Consider the following 23,475-nt stretch of genomic DNA (forward strand, 5'->3'; position numbering starts at 1 on the left):
CTCTTATGCTCACATCCAAATCATTTATGTAAATGATAAAAAGTAGAGGATCAACATTGATATACAATTAAATCTTAAATAAATAATAACCAAAATTTGACAAAAGAAAAAAATACCAAGAAAAAAAAACAAAACTTAACTAACTACTAATCTAACCTACAACTAACTAGAGTGTATAATTAAGTCTCTTACATTATTCAAATAAAATTTTTAAAAACCCCGACGGATAACACAGAAATTGGGTAGTGAGGTATATGCTCGGAATGTATTAACATAAAATTGTAACAAAACCCGTATTCGTGCGGGATTCCTCTCCCAAGGGGCCCCGGACCAGCCAGGTTCGCCATCTCAAATAAAAGCCCTTATTAGGATGGCCGAAATATCTGTATGTATATAATTAAAGAAGGGCTGCCATATTTTATGGAATAATGCGGTCTTTTGGTGCACCATATTTGTAAGGTAGTCAAGGGGAATACATTCCATAATTAATCTGTACCGATTTGAAAGTCCAGGGGGGCCCTTAGCCACCCAGTTTACCAAAATATTTTTCCTTGCACAGAAAGAGAGAATGGAAAATAATCTCTTCCCGTGCATATCCAGGAAGGGTAATTTTGAAAAGCCCAAAAGGAGAGATACAGGGTCCACTCTAATTTCCGTTCCTAAGATTTCTGTCAGAGCACTTGCTACTTTAGTCCAATATCTACAGATCTTATGACCGGTCCATAAGCAATGTACAAGAGTGCCCACCTCTCTCTTACATTTGGGACACATTGGAGATGCTCCTGCCTTAAATTTTGCCAATCGATCCGGTGCTATATGGGCCTTATGAAGTATCTTCAACTGAATGGCCTGAGTTCTGTTGCAGATGGTGATTCTTCTGGCGTTTTCCCAAATGTCATTCCATGTTTCTATAGAGATTTCTAGTCCCAATTCCTGATCCCATGTTTTAAGCAGATTGTCCATATCTCCTGATACTACATCATGTAATAAATGATAAATAGTGCTGACGGAAGATACCCCCATTGGCCATAGCACTCTACGTTCTCTATCTGATTTATAAAGACTATCTAATAACGTAGTCTTCTTATATTTATAATCTCGAATTTGGAAGTATCAAAAGAGGTCTCCATTAGATAATCCAAATTTCTGATGCAGCTGTTCAAAAGACATCAGGATCCCTTCTTTAAACAGATCCCCTAAACATGGGATACCCCTGGATCTCCAGAGTTTGAAAGTGACATCTGTAAGCCCCGGTTGAAATCCCCATGCTCCCACTATTGGGGCATAGGGGGATGTTTTATGTGAGTTGCCCTCATTTTGCCGCATTATATTCCAAGCTTTAATTGCATTTAGTATTATAGGGTTTTTACAGTGGTCCGTAATGATTTTCCTCTTGTCTGAAAATAAAAGGTTAATAAGTGGGCATTTTGCTTGAGAAGCCTCGATGTCCAGCCAGATTGATTGTGGGTCAGACAAGACCCAATCAGTTATGTAACTTAATAGGGAACTTAATTGATATTTCCTAAAATATGGGAAATCCAATCCTCCCCTTGCCTGTGGAAGCTGTAGCTTCTTCAGCTTAATGAGGGGTCATCTATGATTCCAGATAAAGGAACCCAACCAGCCGTTTAACTTACGTAGTGCCAGCCTTGGCAGCTTCACCAGAAGCATTCTCATAGGGTATAGGAGACGGGGCAGGACATTCATTTTAATTAGTGCTATTCTACCCAGCCAGGAAATTGGAAGGTCTCCCCATCGCTGGATGTCCTGCCTTATCCTTTCCAGTAAATGCACAAAGTTAGCCTTGTATAACTGACCAAATACTGGGATAATAAAAATGCCTAAATATAAAAAACCCTCCAGGGACCACCGAAAGGGAAAGTGGGATCCGTCCAATAAGAGAGGCCACCCATTGGCATAGCCTCCGATTTTGAGAAATTAATTTTGTAGCCTGAAAAAACACTAAATGTATTAATAACTTGGATTAAGCGAGGCACGGACATCAGGGGATTAGTGAGAAATAGAAGAACATCATCTGCATACAGGGTAATTTTATTTTTGCCTGTACCAATCCTCGGGGCCGTTATATTAGGGTTAGCCTGTACAGCTTCTGCTAGTGGCTCAATTATTAGCATAAATAACAATGGTGAAAGAAGACATCCCTGACGGCAGTCCCTATCCACACTGAAGCTATCCGAGCCTAATCCATTGGTAATCACAACTGCCTTGGGATCACTATACAGTGTTGAGACTCATTTGGTAAACAGCTTTCCAACGCCAAACCTTTCCAATGTGAAGAACAAATATGACCATTCAACCCTGTCGAATGCCTTTTCTGCGTCTAATGAGACGACTACTCCTGGTATCTTTCCCTGATGGCAGGCTTGAATCACGTTCAAAACCCTTCTAACATTATTGGATGATCTACGGCCCTGAAGAAACCCCGTCTGATCCTCCTTTATGATGTGTGGAAATACCCTTTCTAGCCTCAATGTTAACGTTTTAGAAAGGATTTTAAAATCTACATTTAGCAAGGATATTGGTCTGTATGACGCGCAATCTTCTGGGTCCTTTCCTTTTTTAAGGAGAAGAGAGATATTCACCTCTTTCAGCGAAGGCGGGAGACAGCCCTGACTGTATGAATAATTATACATATCCATAAGTGGACCAGCCAATATTCCTGTAAATTCTTTATAGAATTCAGCTTGAAAACCATCTGAGCCAGGTGTCTTACCGCTCTGAAGTTGCCTGATTGCGTCAAGTATTTCTTGGACTGTTAGGGGAACATTCAAGGCCGATACCTGTTCTGGAGTTAGGTCCAGAAAGATCAGGTTTTTAAAAAATGACTGCATCCTCCTAGTCCTGTCTTCGCAATCCTGCAATTTATATAAATCAGAATAAAATTTTCTAAAGATTGCGTTAATCCTTTTATGATCATAAGTCAAAATACCCGCACTCTCCTTGATAGACGTGATAGTTTGAGGGGCCTTCTTTTTCTTTGCAAGAAATGCTAAGTATCTACCAGGTTTATCGCCAAATTCATATAACCTTTGTTTTGCAAACAATATTTCTCTCTTAGCTGTTTGGGTAAGCGTGGTATTTAGAGCTGTCCTAAGGGCAGTAATCCTTTGCAATTTGATAATAGAAGGTCAGTCAGCGTATGCTGTTTCAGCCGCTTTTAAGTGAGCTTCGAGCAGACGTTGTTGTTCTCCCTTTAATTTTTTCTGGGTCGCTGAGTATGAGATGATCAAACCTCGCGTGTAAGCTTTGATGGCCTCCCACATCATTGATGGGTTGCTAGCCGTACCTAAATTAATTTCTAAAAAACTTTTAAATTCTTGAGAAAAGTACTTTACAAATTTACTATCTTTCCTCAGGAAGGCGTCCGTACGCCAATGCTGGGGGGATGTCTCATTGTTCCTCGCCTTGATTTCCATATATACAGCAGCGTGATCGGAAATTGCTATAATGCCTATTTTACAGGATGATATGGAATTTTAAAAAATCGAGGGGGCAAAAAACATATCGATTCTGGTATGACATTTATGTGGATTGGAGTAAAAAGAAAAATCTCTGCCCTGTGGATGAAGACATCTCCATACATCTACTAGTCCTAATTCTTTGTTCAAATCCATCAATTGTCTAGATCTGGGAGATACTCCTGCAGTACTCTTGGGAGTCCTATCTATTTCCGGATCCATAATACAATTAAAGTCTCCCCCTATAATTGTATGACGAGCACTGAGAGCCATCAATTTTGAGAAGGCTTCCGTTATAAATTTAAAAGGATGTGCCGGGGGGCAATACAAATTTAAAATCTCATATTCCTCTCCATTTGTAAGGGCTTTAATCAGAATATATCATCCAGATTTGTCTTTTATCTGATTTAGGATTTTGAAAGGGAAATTCTTCCAGATAAGAATAACAACTCCCCTGCTTTTTTAGCTAAAAGAAGAAAAATCCACCTGGTAATTTCACGTATTCTTTATCCAATAAATGTGTCTCCTGTCGGAGAGCTATATCAACCCTTTCTTTCTTGAGGTTTGATAATATTTTCTTCCTTTTGACTTGTGAATTACTCCCCTTGACATTCCAGGTGCACCACTTAACCGACTGCTCAACCATAATCGTCCGGGCAGATCCGAGACCCCTCAGGAGGGGAAACCCTATCCAGAACATCCCGAGCATAGAGCATATAAAATTCACAAAAGTGAAGGCTCTCTGAAACACTCACAACAGTATAATAAAAAGCTATTTCTACATAAAAAAAATATAAAACGTATTTAAATGAAAATTTTCCCCCTTGTTCCCAGGGGGTATCACTTCCTTTCCAAAAGTCCATCATATCCTCTCCCAAGCAGTGTCCAACCCTTGACCCAGGCGCTCCTTAATATGATGAAGAAAATTCAAATATACTACAGAGTTAGAGTTAACAGTAAGCACCCTACCCCCCACCCACACCAACACCAGGATATATTTGGTAATGTTAATACCATGCATAAATTTATATAACTATAAAATTACAGCCTCAACAAGTAATAATTATATATAATAATGCAATATAACAAGGGAAAAACAACCCCGCTCCTAGAGACAGAGATACAATAGGATAAGGTAACCACCTCCCCCCCACCAACATTAACTAAACCCCCGGCCCATACATATATATATATATATAGAATTTTTTAAAAAGGGGATAAAATCGTAAAGTAGAGAACAAATAAATAAATCCCTCTCACCAGCCCCCAAGATAATATTAAACAGTAAGGTTAAAAAAAGGGATTAATATATAAAAAAAGGGGGGATGTAAACCGGAGTGGGGGGAAAGCAAACCGACGTCAATTAACTCTTATAATTATCTAAGAGAGTCCAAAAATTCCTTGGCCTTTTCCGGCGATCCGAAGTTATACACAGATCCTTTATGGTTAAAGCGTAGCGTCGCTGGGTAGCACAAGGAGTACTGAATATTTAAGTCCTTTAAACACTTCTTTGCTTCATCAAACGCCTTCCTCTTTCGGACCAAAGCTGGGGAAAAATCCTGGAATAACATGATCTTGAATCCTTTATAGATCATGGCTTGGGGATCTTTTCCAAGATTTCTGGAGGCTTCTAAGAGTATCTGCCTCTCGTTATAGCTCTGCAGCCGGAACAGGACCACGCGGGGATGCTGGTTCCAGCCGGGCCCACGTATTGCAACCCAGTAGGCCCATTCCACCCTTACCTGGCCTGATCCAGCCTTCAGATTTAAAAGCTGTGGAAGCCACTGTTCAAGGAACACTGTAAGCTGGCCTTCCTCTCCCTGTTCGGGAAGGCCCAGCAAACAAATGTGATTCTCTAAGGTCCAGACTCGCTGTTCGAGAGTCTAGACCCGATCCACGGCCGATTGTGCTGTAGTTTCGGAGGTCGCGGCCTTTAGCCCCACCCCTCCAACTCGGCGTCGATTTCCTTGATGTCTCAGTCGTGCTTTTGTAGCACGGCCAAGAGTGAGTCTCATCAGCTTTGGGATTCTTCAATAAAAGCGTCGACCTTTGCATCGAGTTTGGAGATTATTTCCACGAGGCTCGCCACTGTACTTAAGCCCCCTGGAGCGGCTGCGGACGCCTCTGCTGCAGCTGGAGAAGGGGGAGGGGTTCCTGCTTGCTGAGAGCTGCGGGCTCCCTTCCCTTTAGTCATTTTTACTGGAGATTAAATTGTTTAAATTCAATACTAAACAACTAACTACATTAAGTAAAAACTATTTTAAATGATTTGGTGAGTGTGGTGGGGGTGGGTGATCCACTTTGCCCAAGTCTTGGGAGGAGCACAGTAGACTCAGACTTGCTGGGTCGCCACCATCTTGGATCCCCAACACCCTTTTTAAACAGTGGCACTACATTAGCCAACCTCCAGTCTTCCGGCACCTCACCTGTGACTATCAATGATACAAATATCTCAGCAAGAGGCCCAACAATCACTTCTCTAGCTTCCCACAGAGGTTTAGGGTATACCTGGGTCCTGGGGTTTTATCCAGCTTTATGCATTTCAAGACATCCAGCACTTCCTCCTCTAATATGGACATTTTGTAAGGTGTCAACATCTATTTCCCTACAGCCTATATCTTCCGTATCCTTTTCCACAGTAAATACTGATGCAAAATATTCATTTAGTATCTCCCACATTTTCTGTGGCTCCACACAAAGGCCGCCTTGTTGATCTTTGAGGGACCCTATTCTCTCTCTAGTTACCCTTTTGTCCTTAAAGTATTTGTAAAAACCCTTTGGATTGTCCTTAATTCCATTTGCCATAGCTATCTCATGTCCCCTTTTTGCCCTCCTGATTTCCCTCTTAAGTAAACTTCTACTGCCTTTATACTCTTCTGAGGATTCACTCGATCTATCCTGTCTAGATCTTATCTATGCTTCCTTCTTTTTCTTAACCAAACCCTCAATTTCTTTAGTCATCCAGCATTGCCTGTACCTACCAGCCTTTCCTTTCACCCTGACAGGAATTTACTTTCTCTAGATTCTCGTTATCTCATTTCTGATGGCTTCCCATTTTCCAGCCGTCCCTTTACCTACGAACATCTGCCCCCAATCAGCTTTCGAAAGTTCTTGCCTAATACCATCAAAATTGGCCTTTCTCCAATTTAGAACTTCAACTTTTAGATCTGGTCTATCCAGTTCCATCACTATTTTAAATCTAATAGAACTATGGTTGCTGGCGCCAAAGGGCTTCCCCACTGACACCTCAGTCACCTGCCCTGCCTTATTTCCCAAGAATAGGTCAAGTTTTGCACCTTCTCTAGAAGGTACATCCATATACTGAATCAGAAAATTGTCTTGTACACACTTAACAAATTCCTCTCCATCTAAACCCTTAATACAATGGCAGTCCCAGTCGATGTTTGGAAAGTTAAAATCCCCTACCATAACCACCCTATTATTCTTACAGATAGTTGAGATCTCCTTACAAGTTTGTTTCTCAATTTCCCTCTGACTATTAGGAGGTCTATAATACAATCCCAATAAGGTGATCATCCCTTTCTTATTTCTCAGTTTCACCCAGTCAGACTGGCAAGGGTCTCCACTTCCATTAGAATACCCTGCAACACATCCTCCACTTGCCACATTTTTCAATAATAAAGCCGGTTGAAGTCACTCTTTGAGGTTCAGTTAGCCTTCATCTAGTTGGTGGTTTTACATGGTGACATTATTAATTCCAAATATCATTTGGTCACTCAGCATCTCATTAAGGGTTCAACTAAAGTCACATGCTTCTACCAGTCATCTTAACCTAGTCAACAATCCCAGTATGAATTCTCCTGGTTCTCAAATTGCCAAGTAAAAATGATAATGTCTCAGAATTACAGGAACCTTAGGGTCATAATATTCCGAACTAAATCCATCAAATCTCGAAAGATTTAGTATTCAGTGCCTTGGCAAAGTTAGGCTCCTAATAACTGAAAAAGCTACAGGTTCTACACTCATTACTTTTCATCTCCCAATGTCATATGCACGGAAAAAATAACACATTCTTTCCACATACTGGGCCCATTCTTTGGTGGCAAGGTCGAACAAGTCAAGCTTCCATAATGCTTACCCCAACTCAAAGAAGGCTGTTGTGAGTAAGTTTCTTCAGGGACATTACTCTTGTTGCCATTGAAATAACTCCACCAAGGTTGATATCCCATTACCAAGTCACCCTTTATTTACACATGGAAAGTCCTCGATGCTGGTCCAGCTCTGAGTATCCCCCCTCCCTTATCACAAAATGGAGAGTCCTTCACACACTGATCCAGCTCCTTCAGAGCCAGATCTCAGGGTGAACGGAACCCCTGACACTCCTGTCTATTTTTTGCTTTTCCTCACACTGTAGTAATGCTTATTTTTCCCCAGCACCCATGTCATGTGTGTGCAGGTGTAGGACACAGTGAAGAACAACAAGTGTGTAAATCCTTATTGATATTCCACCACCAGGAAGAAAGGAGACATCCAAGTGGCTAGTGACAAGCTGTGCCCTTCACATCAAAGGGCAATACTGCATGATCAAACAGTGAAAGGGGATACTTTTTAAATTTTTTAAAAAATATCTCCACCGAGGCTGGTATTCCCATCACCAAGTCACCCTTTACTTACACTTGTATAGTTCTTGACAGTGGTCCAGCTCCCTCAGAGCCAGCTCTCAGCGTGAACAGAATCTCTGACACTCCTGGATTGTTTTGTTTTTTTAATTTTTTTTCTGTGTGCGTGCAGTGTGAGACACGGTGAATGACATAAGGTGTATGGATCTTTATTCAATTTCCATCACTATGCACACTGCCTTGGTTCTTTACAGTCTGACCAATATGCTTTATACTTGAGGACACTTCTGCCAAAAAAGGTTTTTGATTCAATACCTGCTCAGTGCAGTTTCTTTGAGTATGCTATTGTCTAAACTGATAAGATTAATGTACATGATCAAATCATGCAGATTTCATGACACAGGCGCAGTAAATGATCATGCAGTTTCTTTGCTGTGTAGTTAAGCTGCCCTTTGTTTAGTTTATAGGTTATTTTCACAAAACAAAAACTTCAATAAAGTAAAGTTAGTGTTAAATCAAGTTATCCTGGCCCAAGCATGAGCTTAGCCCAAGTCTCAATCCATCATTAAACATGAAACCAACTGTAAAGTGATTTCAACATGAACTTTGTTTCATCAGTTTAGCTGGAGGTGACCAGATGACTGACTTGCCAAGCGGAGTTTTAATGCTGTCTAGCCATTAATTGGCTTCAATCTGTTTTTTGTCAGCCACTAGGGAGAGACCCCATTTTGGAAAAATCAATTGGGTGAACAATACTTTATCTTTCCAGCAGTCTCACTGTGAGTGGCACTGTTCAGCAACATAGCCCCAACTGTGAGGTGATTGCAGGGGCTTGCGTGGACCAGATTGGCACATCTGGACACAGACTGTGAGGGTAGTGGTAGCTGCAGGAGTCAAGTATAGGGGGCAGTGGGAATGCAAAGAAGAGGGAGGAGATAAAACCTCAAGATGGGTACCTCCGATAAGGAAACAGGACTGCAAATGCCTGCTAGTTTTCATATAGTCAACGGAATGCTTCCTACCTCCCATATGGAAAGTCCCAGCACCAGCATGGGAGGGCCTGTCTGATCAGGAATTAACCAATACTCCTCAATTGTCCAATGGGTGAGTACACTATGTAACACTGCCCCCTGCTGCTAGTAACATTACTGCAGCTGTAGGGGGCAATATAAGGCGTTGGTGCCACTTTATTGCACCCACCTCCCATCGCTCCCCCTCCCACTGCCCCCCCTTCAATATCTGTCCCTTTCTCGGGAAACAGCAAACTTCCAGCCCTTGATACCGGTAACAGATGATGGAACAGCTAGAAAAGAAACTTCTGAAAAACTTACTGAACCCAAAACAATAACTCTAATTTCACTACACAGATGCTGCCAGGCCTACTGAGCATTTTTACAGCAGTTTCTGCTTTTGTTTCTGATTTCCAGCATCCACAGTTCTTTCGGCGTTTCGTTTAGTAAAAAAGAAAGATTGTGTTTGATAGAGAAATGACAAAAGATTCCTTCAAATGTCAGGCATATACCCTTCAGGCATGCAACACTTTATGGAGAAATTGCCTGCATCCATTGTGGGCCTCTCCGTTCAGAGACAGTCTCTTTTCTACATTTTCTGAGGTTTCATTATCCTCCAATATCCAGTTCACAGGGGCACGCTGTGCTCACCAGTTCCTCCTCCCAAATTCAAATTCTGCCTTTTCCATCTGCCCGTACTTGAAGCATGCTCGGTTTTATAGGTTCCAGTTTCAGCCACTGCACTATATCCAGGAAAGTCTTTCTGAGGTTTCTCAATTGCAGCACTGAACTCTCATTTTAACAACAAGCCTGAAACAGTGTAAATAAGATTGCTGCATGTTGTTGCACTCACGCCACCAGAAACAAACCACAATAGTCGTTGTGCCAACAGCCTTGCTCCTGACCAAATGACCTATGGCCCCCATTCACGTAAAGCAAAGACTGAAATTGATGAAAGCCTCATTGACTTGGAAGATCTCATATTATTTGACAGACACTTTGAAATTACAGTAATGATTTTTTTTTAAGTCTAAACAGTATCATACAACCCAGTTATGTTACATATTCTGATCTAGAACAAATTCTTATAACTTAATGGACATAGTACTGTGCACATTGAGAATTAGCGTAATGACTTGCCTTGTCCGACTGAAGTTTCCCTGAGCAGTTCAAGGTTGATACCCTTTAATTTTCAGACCATGTTACCTACTCACATGGTTTCACTACAGAATCAGAGCTCGATTGCATTTTTCTGCTCAAAATAGATTGAAGCTTCTAGCAGGTGGTGTATGGGAGGCAATCCAAAGAAATGGCGTGGGTGAGTAAATAACCCACTGAAGTAAGTTAAAATAGACTGTGTTTATTTAAGTTTGCTCTGTGCAAAACATAATTAAATTTAAGCAACGTTGGTTGAATAAGCATTACCCCATTACACTTCAGAGGGCTCCATTCTGGTTTTCTCTCATAATTTCTATTCTGGGAATTCCACATCTTAACTGAACCATTCATGTTCAACCAGACACTCTGTACAGATGAGAAGTAATATTCATTGACTAATCTCACATTTATTTCACTACGAGGATGCAATGCCAGGAGAATGTATATGTATGTTTGACTAATCTTACTCTTGGTTTTTGAAATAAAGTATCTGGTTCTAACTGTTTGTTCCAGCTGAGTCAGAAAGGTATAAATGTAAGTCTGGAACAAGTCAAAGTGAGAGTATTGCACAACAGTTACGGTGAACAAATGCATGATAGTGTTACCAATACTAGATTTTAAAGTGATAAAAATTGAAGTACTTTATTTTACTGCTTTTCTTATATTCATATGTTTTATTCAAATTTAATTGGTCATAAATACATATAAATATATTAATATGTGCTCGCAAATCAGCACTGTACACAATTCATTTAGTAGAGTACTTTGGTTAGAAAGTCGTTTACACAAACATTGGGCATAAACTATTTACATAAGTGCATTGGTCAAAGTTCATTTACATGGCTATTTCTGACAACTTGTGACTGTTATCCTGTACAAAAGCTTTGTTTGAATGTCAATCTTCATTGGCTGCCAAGGCACAGCGCTTCTTTCTGTAAAAACAAGATAATACTTGGATTAGCATAATAGTAAAGCAATGTGACATTTTCTTAATTATGTAAAGGACTTTAAGAGAACATGTGGTTGTTATAATATCTATCATAATTATAAATGGAAAGACATCCCAATGAATTGTTTTTGCATTTACTTTTTTATGATTTATTCACATTTATATTGTATCAACTTTGATGGTGATGTAAACCATACTTGTTCTGAATTTGGTGTCTATAAACAGTAAAATTCATAATTTTGGAGAAGGCTTTAATTTCCTGTTTGAATAGATTACAATGTTTGCAATATGCTGACCCCAAAGATGGGTTTTCTTTGGAAAAAAAACAAAAGCACACACAAGTTTAAAAATTTTAAATAATGTTGTGGAGCATATTGTACAGGATATTAATTAGTAATTTTTTTTGGTTAACTTCATTAGCCCTTTCTAGTTAGACCACAACTGAAAAACTGGCCATGGTAATCTTCACATTATTTTGTCAAGGTTTTTCTTATTTACCTGCAGTATTTTGAGCTGCATTCCTCATTGCTCCTGCAAGAGGATCCAAGGGGTCTGTAAGTGATCCATCTCCAGAGAGGAGTCATTCTCCTGGCTCTCTGAAGCACAGTTTCTACTGGCCCAATAGCAGCACAGTCAGCCTGTGAGAAGAGGCACAATCAAATTATTCATAATATCACTGCAATCATCCACTAAGTAGTTTAATAGATCTTAATAATGAGTTAATAAATATATTTTTACTCTGAAGCTGGATATAAGGCTTATGATAGCCTTTATCTATTTGTGCATGAAACTACGCAATCAGATCTGTGTGGCCCAGACAAGAAAGGTATAAAGTGTCATTAACTCAAGTGCTTTGAATACAGAATGAGATTTGTGGTCTACTATCTCCATAGTAGCAATTTGAACCTACTCTATTTTATAAAATAAAACCTACATCTGATGACACTTAAAACTGGCATTGCTTAAATATGCTGTGTATTGCTGTCCAGAAGAAACAGGAAGAGAAGTTTTACTCAGACTTCAACTGTTAGTCCCTTCACCAGCTGCCACAAGTTACAACAAGAGGCAGCTCTAGAATGAGCAACCCTCCACTTGTTCCATCCTTCCTATCAGAAGGACTGGCATTAGGTTTGGTGCCTCTCCCGATGTTAGTGGCAAAAGGGGTCTTACCATAATAAAGCTCACGTGTTTTGCCACTGTTGCACAGCTTTGTAACCAACTAATAAAGCATTGTAATGGAAAATAATGTATTACATTTCATAAATTCATTACATTATGGCATGCAAGAAATGATTTGAGTGTAAGTACCTGACTGACGAAAAGAGTTGAAGCCACGCAAATAATAAGAACGATGTTCAAAATCTGAGCATTCATTTCTGCAGAGGATTCTGTAATAGCTGCGCACTTAGAAATATTCATAGCTAAAACGTGTGATGCCTTGCATTTTATAGAGCAGCCACTTGGCATTGGCCCAAATTCTTGACGTTATTACAGGTGATTTTGCTGGCTCATGAAGCAAAGATCAACTCCTTCAGATTCATAATCTACTAGAGGCAGAAACAGCAAATAAGATAACAAGGACTAAAGTATGGTTGGGGGAAGGGAAAGAAATGCTCAGGTTCCTTGTGGATTTACAACTGTTTAATAAAATATAAAGGTTAAATGTTGTTAGACTGCACTACAGGTATACTCTGAAAATGTGCAATCTCACATTGCCATCAATGCACATGCAAACCTTCCCAATCACCAGCCCATACTTTGAAAATATGGGCTAATGTAATAAATTTTTAAAAATGATTAAACTTGCTCTTTCAAACAGACCTTCTACTGTTGGACTCTTACCAAATTTAATTAACCAATAATGTGGCAGCAGATCTAATGAGTTTTGTGCCAATAGCTTTTAAAGATTTAGTTCAAGGGTGATGTTAGAGAAAAAAAATGTTTCTCACAGTGAGTAGTTAGGCTTTGGAAGGCATGGCCTTGAAATGTGGTGAAAGCAGGTTCAATCGAGTTGTTTGAGAGGGCTTGAGATGAATAATTGGATAGAAATGATGTGCAGGAATATGAGGAAATTGAAGGAGATTAGCACTTGGTAATAGAACTGATACAGGCATATTGAGCCAAATATATCCCTTCTGTGCCATAACAACTCTGTGATCCATATTGTTAACATTAAATTTTCTTCATATTCGTATAACAATGGTATGAGTTATACTAAAAGATTTATCAGTATAATATTAGAATAAAATCGGCAAAATAATAATTCTGATCAACCTTAAATAGAAGTTGAGCTGAATTTAAATCTTCGACTTCTCCAATACTCCATTCTCACTTTTTGCTTTTTACATTATGACAATTTTCATTAAGTTCAAACCGTCAAAGAGAGAAGTGGTATGTACACGACTATTTTCTTGACGTCAAGTCATCCCAACTCACATTTGGGAGAAGTCATTTTGGAGCGTTAGTTACTGTGGCAATATACAAAAAGAATGCTGGCATTTCTGTGGCTCACTGATCTAATATTGATGTGAAATCCTCATTCCTAAAAGTATGTTCATTTACCGGATGAAATTCAATGGACGGAAGTGTGAAGTGCTTCATTTTGTAGGTAGAACATGGAGAGACAATGTAAAATGAAGGGTTTAACTCTTAAATAGGATGCAGGAGCTAAGAGACCTTGGTGTGAGCATGCAAAGATCTTTGATGGTGGCAGAGCAGCTTGAGAGAGTAGTTTATAAAGCATATTCCTAAGCTTTATTAACAGGAATTAACAGTATTATTATAGTATTAACAGCAGAAGCAGTTCCAGGAATGAGCAACTTCAATTATGTGTGTACATTGCAGAAGTTGGAAGTGTGGTAGTGAAGAAGAAAAGATTGAGAGCAAACTTGGTAGGGGTATAGCAAATAGAGATGGATAGCACTGAAACAGATCCTTTGGTCCAACTCATCCATGCAGATATCTTAAATCATCCCAGCTGCCAGCATTTGGCCCATATCCTTCTAAACCTTTCCTATTCATATACCAATCCAGATACCTTTTAAATGTTATTATTGTACCAGCCTCCACCACATCCTGTGCTCATTCCATACATGCATCACCCCCTGCATGAAAACATTGCCCCTCCAGTCCTTTTAAATCTTTCCACTCTGAGCTTAAACCTATGCCCTCTAGTTTTGGACTTTCCGATCATAGAGAATAGACCTTAATTGTTCACCCTATCTATGACCCTCCTGATTATATAAACTTCCATCAGGGCTACCCTTCAGCCTCCAATGCTCCAGGGAAAATAGCCCCAGCCTACTCAACCTCTGCCTAAAGCTCAAACCCACCAACACTGGCAACATCCTTGTAAATCTTTTCTGCACCCTTTCAAATTTCACAACATCCTCCCTATAGCAGGAAGATCAAAATTGAATGCTGTATTCCAAAAGTGGCCTCATCTGTCTTGTACAGTTTAATATGACCTCCCAACTCTGATACTGAATGCACTGAACAATAAAGGCAAGTATACCATACGCATTCTTCACCATACTGTCCAACTGCAACTCCACTTTCAAGGAACAATGAACTTGCACATTCAAGGTCTCTTTGTTTAGCAACACTTCCCAGAACCTTACTGTTAAGTATGTCCTTCCCTGATTTGTCCTACCAAAATATGGCACCTCACATTTATCTAGATTAAACTCCATCAGCCACTCCTTAGCCCATTGGCCCATCTGATCAAGGTCCCATTGTACTCTGAGGGTACCTCCTTTGCTGTCCACTACACCTCCAGTTTTGGTGTCATTTTCAAACTTACTAACCATACCTCCTATGTTCACATCCATATCATTTACATAAATGACAATAAGCAGTGGACCCAGCACTGATCCTTGTGGCACATTGCTGGTCACAGGCTTCCAGTCCAAAAAACAACCCCCCACTGTCACGATCTGTCTCCTATGTGCAAACCAATTTTGTATCCAAATGAGTAGTTCTCTCTGTATTCCATGTGATCTAACCTTGTTTACCAGACTACCGTGCAGAACTTTGTTGAACGTCTTCTGAAGTCCATAGAAACAACGTTCACTGCTCTGCTTTCATCAATCCTCTTCATCACTTCTTCAGAAAACTCAATCAAGTTAGTGGGACATAATTTCCACACACAAAGCTATGTTGACTATACCTAATCAGTCCTTGCCTTTCAAAATACATATGAATCCTATCCCTCAGAATCTTCTCCAACAACTTGACCCAACTGACATCAGGCTCACCAGTCTATATTTCCCTGGCTTTTCCTGACCACCTTTCTTAAATCAAGGCACCACATTAGCCAACCTCCAGTCTTCTGGCATCTTACCATGGCTATTGATGATATGGTTCCAAATGGATGGGGCAATACTGTTCCTAATAGAATGTTAAGAACGAAGACATTGATTTCATGTAACTGACCAAAGAAGTAATGGAGACATAGAGAAAAGATTTCGCACACAATTCCAGAATATGCTGTCAATCAAGGTATTCTAGGTAGGTTGGATTATTATCTAATCAGAAGAATGCAAGGTGATGGGGAGAAGCTGGAGGAAGGGCCATTAAGTATGCCTTCCTTTTATTTGTCAGAACATTGAGTACAGGAGTTGGGAGGTCATGTTGCAGCTGTACAGGACATTGGTTAGGCCACATTTGGAATATTGTGTGCAGTTCTGGTCTCCCTCCTATTGGAAGGATGTTATGAAATTTGAAAGGGTTCAGAAAAGATTTACAAGGATGTTGCCATGGTTGGAGGGTTTGAGCTACAAGGAGAAGCTGAATAGGCTGGGGCTGTTTTCCCCGCAGAATTGGAGGCTGAGGGCTGGCCTTATAGAGGTATATAAAATCATGAGGGGGATGGATAGAGTAAATAGACAAGGTGTTTTCCCTAGGGTGGGGGAGTCCAGAACTAGAGGGCATAGGTTTAGGATGAGAGGGTAAAGATTTAAAAGGGACTGAAGGGGCAACTTTTTCATGCAGATGGTGGCACGTGTATGGAATGAGCTGCTAGAGGAAGCTGTGGAGATTGGTACAATGACAACATTTAAAAGACATCTGGATGGTTATATGAATAGAAAAGGTTTAGAGGGATATGGACCAAATGTTGGCAAGTGGGTCTAGATTAATTTAGGATATCTGGTTGGCATGGATGTGTTGGACCAAAAGGTCTATTTGAGTGCTATACATCTCTATGACTCAATGACTCTAAGTGAATTACTCACTTCGGAGATCCAGCACAGACAATCAGAATGGTCATCTCTGCTCATGTACCAACTCTTTGATTCAGATTTTCTGTGTACAGCACTTAGCAGCTTCAAATCACCAAAGTACACGATAGGTTAACTGATAGAAACCCCAGGTTGTTTGATAACATTGATATATTTTAAAAGATTGACAAGCCCCCTCCACCCCTCCCCCCTTAGGATTATATAGGACTAAAAATAAAATTGACAAAATTAAAATGAGGGGATTTGATCGAAACATGTAAAATCTCTGAATCTATTTTAAAAACAGATATATTTCTAGACGCTAAATACCTCAGGAGGCTGGTGCCAGAGTGAAAGTCTGGTGTTGAAATAAGCAATCAGCCATGATCATATTAAGTGGTAGAGCAGACTTGATGGACTGAATGGCCTACTCCTGCTCCTATTTTCTATGTTTCTTTATTACTCCTGACTGTTTTAATTGATTGAAACATTTATAATTTTCATTCTTCAACCCTGATAAAGTTGTAAATCACGTTTCCTACATTATGAACACAGCTCAGTTTATAGTTGCACAAGTTCTTTCTAAATGCAATTTCTCGTTCAGTTCCTGCTCTGTGAAAATAACCTTACAATGCAGTTTTCTTCACATGCGATAGTGCCGAAAATGATAAGGTCTGTAATCATAACTTGATCATGCCGGCTCCTTGAGTTAATGACAATGGGCATGCAGTGAGATCACGTAGTCAACATACTGTCTTTCAATTTTACTTTAATACATAAGTTCTATCCATAAAATGTTGCAGTTAAGTTTCTGCTGCAAACAAAACCAAGTAGAGACAAAGCCTAAGATTAACCGTGAATCTAAGCCCAAATCTACCCATGAACTTGAATGCAACCAATAAGTAAATTCCAGTTTCAAATTATGCTCCTAGGCTGAATCTTCTGCTGAGCATGGAATAAATGTTCTTCCAGTATAAATGTCAGGGGCTGATTGTGCCTCCATTTGGCTGGTTCACCCCACAGCTTTCTATCAGCTCTGGGGCATTGGTAGGCTGCCAATGAGAATCCTCTGTCTCTGAGAGAATCTGAGTAATCAAGTGATGCAACACAATGGCTCAGTGGTTAACACTGATGCCTCAGAGCACCAGGAACATGGGTTCAGTTCCAGCCTCTGGTGACTATGTGGGTTTCTGCCCGGTGAGGTGGTTTCCTCCCACAGTCTGAAGATGTGCAGATTAAGTGGGTTGACTACTGTAGTGATTACCCTGTAGTGTTCAGGCTAGGTGGGTTAGGCATGTGGGGTTACGGGCAGAGGGTGGGGGAGCTGGGTATGGATGGGATGTTCTTCAGAGGGTTGGTACAGACCCAATGGGCCAAATGGCCTCCTCCCGTACTTAGAGATTCTATGATTCTACTTGATAGCAGGTGTCTTGTGCAGGCAGCCCAGTGGGGAGTGGACTGTGCAGCAGTGGAATTCAGACTGTGAGATGAAAATAGGTGTTGGATAAGGCTGACGATAACAAGAACTGATAAGAGACTTTACAATGGGCTGTGGAGCTAGCACTGAATCATTCACGTCTGCTAAGAGCTCATTGTAACTGCTGTAACTCTCCCAAATAAGGACGGAACATTCGGGATTGGTCACGTGCACAGATAATTTCAAATAAGGTGTACATTTGGCATAGAGGCCTGTGTATAAAGCGTCCCAGGAAAATCCTTGATTTTTGGCAGGACTTTGAAGAATAACTCTGTAGGAGGTCCCCTATGTCAGGAGGCATGGTGAAGATATCAAGATGGGTTCCCATCTGCTTGCTGCCAACTCTCCTGGGTATTAATGTCTGGTGTTATTTACAGAACTCAGGGTAGTCAAAGACAATGAATGAAATTTAAAGCAAGTGTTATTCATCTAAGTACTTAATAAATTAATTGAGTTTTATAGAGTTCTAAGTATCTTTGTCTATGTATATATTGTTATCTCTCAGAGAAGCGCAACATGGGTCTTGCCTGTGGGCCAGGCTGGAATATACGGGCATGGGGTCTAAAGGGTTGAGGCAGAGATTGACAAGATCTTTGGGATGCAGAGTCAAAGGGAAAGGGTTCACACCCTGAGACAGAGTGGGAGAATGTCTCTGATAGACACCAATGGTTGCAATTAAGGCAGACACCTTCCAAGCCAAAACTTCACCACATTTAACGTGGCAGACTGAATACCTGCTCCAACTCTAGTAAAATACCACTGCCAGCATAGAAGGCCCTTTGTTGGTCATTAATTTGAGTATTAGGCCGCACATGGGGTGGCACAGTGGCTCAGTGGTTAGCACTGCTGCCTCACAGCACCAGGGTCCCAGGTTCAATTCCAGCCTCGGGCGACTGTCTGTGTGGAGTTTGCACATTCTCCCCATGTCTCTGTGGGTTTTCTCCGGGTGCTCTGGTTTCCTCCCACATTCCAAAGATGTGCAGGGCAGGTGAATTGGCCATGGTAAATGACCCATGGTGTTAGGTGCATTAGTCAGAGGGAAATGGGTCTGGGTGGATTACTCTTCGGTGGGTTGGTGTGGACTTGTTGGGCTGAAGGGCCTCTTTCTACATTGTAGGTAATCATTAGTTGGCCTGTAGGTTGAATGGTGTACCCAGTGACTCCACTGGCACTGGTAAAGTTGCAGCTGTATGGAAGCGAAGGATAATTAGCCATAGAAGGGTATTGCTTTTATGGCACCTAGCTGCTATCCTGCTCTTGAAGGCTGTACATTTGCACGCTCAAAGCTGGGTGGAAGGATGTGTTGCGTAGAGATGTGGCAGTGTTGTTTGGACTGAGTGAGTGGATGAATACATGCCAGATGCAATATAATGTGGATAAATGTGAGATTATCCAGTTTGGTAGCAAAAATAGGAAGGCAGATTATTATTGCTTCCGTTTCTTTTGAGTGATGTCCTCCACAATATTTATATTGTGTTCTTTGTTATATCGAGCAATGAGCCTGAAAGGGTCAACCCTGAAGCTTTTTACGGCCCATAGATACAAGTGACTCTTTCTGGGAGAAAGCTAGTCACTTCTAAAGTTTATTGCTGTCCGTTAGTCTTACCTCTGCTGTTAACAACCATGTATCTTAGTTTAGCCTGGTAACACTTAGTCTCTTATCAATTGTATCATAGTTAACCAGTTTTAAGATAATATAATCTGTCATCTTCCTATTATTTAATAAATTTCTCCTTGTTACTCAAGTGTATGCCACTTCTGCTGACAACTTTGTAGTTAATCCTTCACAATTTGATATTAGTAAGTCCATTGATTAGAATGACAAGAAGGATTGGGGTTGGATCATCATCCCCACATGAGAGCTTAGTGGAGCCAGGTGCCAGCTGCAGACATCTCTTCCCACAAGGTGCCATGGGTGGCCCAGTGACTCAGTGGTTAGCACTGCTGCCTCACAGCACCAGGGAGCCGGGTTCAATTCCAGCCTCAGTTTGCACATTCTCCCAGTATCTGTATGAGTTTCCTCTGGGTGCTCCGGTTTCCTCCCACAACCCAAAGACGTGCAGGTTGGGTGAATTGGCCATGCTAAAATGCCCATGGTGTTTTAGAATGTGTGGGCTAGGTGCATTAGTCAGGGTAAATATAGGATAATAAGGTAGGGGAATGGGTCTGAGTGGGTTACTCTTCAGTGGGTCAGTGTGGACTTGTTGGGCTGAAGGGCCTGTTTCCATACTGTAGGGATTCTATGATGCTATATCCTCTGTCATTGAGCTTACTGCTGGCTCTGCTGCAAATATCTCTGTTTCTTTTGCAGTCCATTCTTCTCATTTGGCCTGGAACGTGTCTCAGCATGATGCAAAGCTGTAACTGTTCTCTCAATTAATATGCTGTAGCTGAAGATTGACAACCTCAGAACTTCTACACGTGTTATTAGCTTTCTTGATGCTAAATTTCACTTTTCTCAGCGGGTGTAATCTCCCATCAGGAGCTCTAATGCTTAAAATAATCCAATCTCAGATGAGATCATCTTCAATTGTTCAATCTCTCAGAATATAGCTAAAACATTTCAGTACAATCATATATTAATCCCTTGAGCTTCACTGTTGAACAAATGTAACTTATATCATGTGAACCAATCTAGGGTCTTCAAAGCTTTCAAAATTTCTGAAGTCTCACTGTTCTTCCCTTTAGTGAGAATCAGGACACAATTCAGGGCAGCACGGTGGCACAGTGGTTAGCACTGCTGCCTCACAGCGCCAGAGACCGGGGTTCAATTCCTGCCTCAGGCGACTGACTATGTGGAGTTTGCACATTCTCCCTGTGTCTGTGTGGATTTCCTCTGGGTGGTCTAGTTTCCTCCCACAGTCCAAAAATGTGCAGGTTAGGTGAATTGGCCATGCTAAATTCCCCGTAGTGTTAGGAGTAGGGGAATGGGTCTGGGTGAGTGGCGGGTCGGTGTGGACTTGTTGGGCCGAAGGGCCTGTTTCCATACTGTAAGTAATCTAATCTAATCAAACTAGCAATAATCTTACCCGAGCACTCTGAACAGGGGGTTCGTAATTCTTATATGGCTCCGGTTTTCTAATTCTGTACGTATTTTATAGTTTTTTTCACTGAAAGTGGAAGAAATTTCAATTAAGTCTCTCATACCTCCTTTCATTTTCACCGCAACAAGGAATGGAAAATGCCCATCAATTTTGACACACCCAGTAATTCAAAGTTACAGACTTCTTTTTAACTTCTTTCTTTCAGTAGTTGAATCTTAGAGCAATGAAATTCTACACATTTCTAGCTGCTCCAAACTGATGCCGTGCTCCATGTTGTGTGAGGATTAGCTACCACAGATTACACACAAAGGCAGCAGAGGTTGAGGTCACATAACAATAGGAAAAAATGCCAGTAGATTAAAGATACAATTGTATTCCACGAATCATAACCCACTGGCATAAGGAAACAGTAGACATATCTATTTCAGTTTCCATACTCCAAAATATCATGGAATTGATTAACTTTCAGACAATACATTTTTCCATTTTATTCAAGCTTAATTTGTTGTTTGTACAAAAAATACATTAAAATTCACTTACAATCAATTGTATACAATACATTTACAGGAATACATTGGTTGGCAAATAATTTACACAGCGAGATTGGGCATAAATAATTTACATAAATACAAAATAGTTTATATTATATTTGTGATTCTTTACAAAAATCTTGTTTGAATTTTAGACTTCATAGACAGCCAAGCTGCAGCGCTTCTTTCTGTAAGATCAAGATAATATTTGGATTAGCATAAAGGATAGAATATAACATGTTTACATGATAATCCAATGTGGTGTTTTCTTATTTATTTAAAGCACTTTAACGATTCATTTAATTATCATAATCCCCATCACCATTAATTATAAACAGGAAGTGCTTATACAATTATTGGGTATCTGAACTTTCATTTCTGTCTTTTGTTTTTGGTTTATTACACAGATACAGTTTATCTGAATTTTGACTGCAGTAAAAACTGCTGTTTCTTGCATGTAGTGCCTATAAAGGGAATGATTCATGATTTTGGAGTCGACTCTAATTTCAATTCCTCTTATTTAAACAGATTGTTTGCAATATGTTGATTCCAGAAATGGATTTTCTTTGATAAATAAATAGCACACACAAGTTTAAAAATGTTAGGAATGTTCAGAAACACAATTAAGATTAATGATGATTTATATTTGATTAACTTCATTAGCCCTTTCTAGTTAGACCACAACTGAAAAACTGGCCATGGTAATCTTACATTATTTTGTCAAGGTTTTTCTTATTTACCTGCAGTATTTTGAGCTGCACTCCTCATTGCTCCTGCAAGAGGATCCAAGGGGCCTGTAAGTGATCCATCTCCAGAGAGGAGTCATTCTCCTGGCTCTCTGAAGCACAGTTTCTACTGGCCCAATAGCAGCACAGTCAGCCTATGTGAAGAGGCACAATCATATTATTCATAATGTCACTGCAACCATCCACTAGCTTAGACAGCGCAACATCCAGTGTGCCTCATAGCAGACGTAAATCAGTTGCTGTTAACTGTTTCCAATAACTTTTTCTCTTCTGTCTTTTTGAGCACCAGCTTACATATCTTCCCGCATGCTAGTTCAAACTTCAATATTGGTAACAGCCCAGCAATATATAAGCATGTTTTGGATTGTTCGAACAATAGCTGCCACAAACACAATCTGCTGAGTAGTCATTTCATACTCAGTAGCTCAGTAGGCATTAATAATATTTTAGTAGATATTTTTCCCATAAAGTAGCTGTAAAATATTACTTGTTATCAGTCAAAAGCTACTGTATCTCTTATCTTCTCATGTATGAGTATAGACAATCAGATGTATGTGCTACAGATAAGAAAAGAATAAGTTAGGATTACTATAAATATTATAGATTTCTGAGTGAGCTTCGTTGGTCCATTATCTCCATAATAATGCAAAACAAAGCTACTGACACTCTATTTTACAAATTAAAACCTACTTCTGATTGCACTAAAATTTTGCATTGCTAAAATGCACCATGTATTGCTTTCCTGAGTAAACATAAGAACACAACATGCAGCCAGGCTTCAGCTGTTAATAATTCCTTTACTAGCTGTGACAAGTTGCAAGACGAGACATTCCCAGAATAACAAATCCTCTGACATTTCTGTCAGAAGGGCCTGCATCAGGTATGGTGGCTTCCGCATTGGGTACTTGTCATGTAAAATCTCTGGAAACAGAAGATATTTTGCCACTGTTGCACAGATTCTTAACTTTCTTTCAATATAATGCTGCAATAGAAAGTGTCTGTAAATATTTCACTACATAAATTCATGATCTCCTCCAATATTGTAATTTCATACTTACATACCTGAGTGTTAAAAAGAGTTGAAGCTATGCAAATAATTGCAAAGTATTTCATAAATTGAGCATTCATTTCCACAGAGTACTCTGTAATAGCTATGCACTTGGAAAAATACAACAGGGAAAACCTATCCTGCAATGCTTTGCACCCTATTTTATAGGCAGCTGCTTGGCATAGACACATTCGCAATTTAGATACAGGTGATTTTACTGGCTCATGAAGCAAAG

At 40.1% G+C, this 23,475-nt stretch overlaps 1 protein-coding gene and 1 long non-coding RNA gene across 4 annotated transcripts in view; both read right to left on the reverse strand.

Moving 5' to 3' along the window:
• Nucleotides 1-2,875, reverse strand: part of LOC122556545 — a 15,527-nt gene extending 12,652 nt beyond the window's left edge. For all 3 annotated transcript variants that reach the window (XR_006313560.1, XR_006313558.1, XR_006313559.1), the window contains exon 1: nt 2,735-2,875. This is a non-coding gene — a long non-coding RNA (uncharacterized LOC122556545). The remainder of the gene's footprint in view (nt 1-2,734) is intronic.
• Nucleotides 2,876-10,878: 8,003 nt separating this feature from the next.
• On the reverse strand, nt 10,879-12,583 carry LOC122556544 (liver-expressed antimicrobial peptide 2-like). The gene is made up of 3 exons (XM_043703329.1): nt 12,485-12,583; nt 11,675-11,814; nt 10,879-11,159 (listed from the first exon to the last, which is right to left on the reverse strand). Exons 1-3 carry the CDS (start codon nt 12,548-12,550, stop codon nt 11,123-11,125), a joined length of 243 nt encoding a protein of 80 aa, XP_043559264.1. The 5' UTR covers nt 12,551-12,583; the 3' UTR covers nt 10,879-11,122.
• Between the last annotated feature and the right edge of the window lie 10,892 nt (nt 12,584-23,475).

This window comes from Chiloscyllium plagiosum, chromosome 14, assembly GCF_004010195.1.
Source record: "Chiloscyllium plagiosum isolate BGI_BamShark_2017 chromosome 14, ASM401019v2, whole genome shotgun sequence".
Taxonomy (NCBI): domain Eukaryota; kingdom Metazoa; phylum Chordata; class Chondrichthyes; order Orectolobiformes; family Hemiscylliidae; genus Chiloscyllium; species Chiloscyllium plagiosum.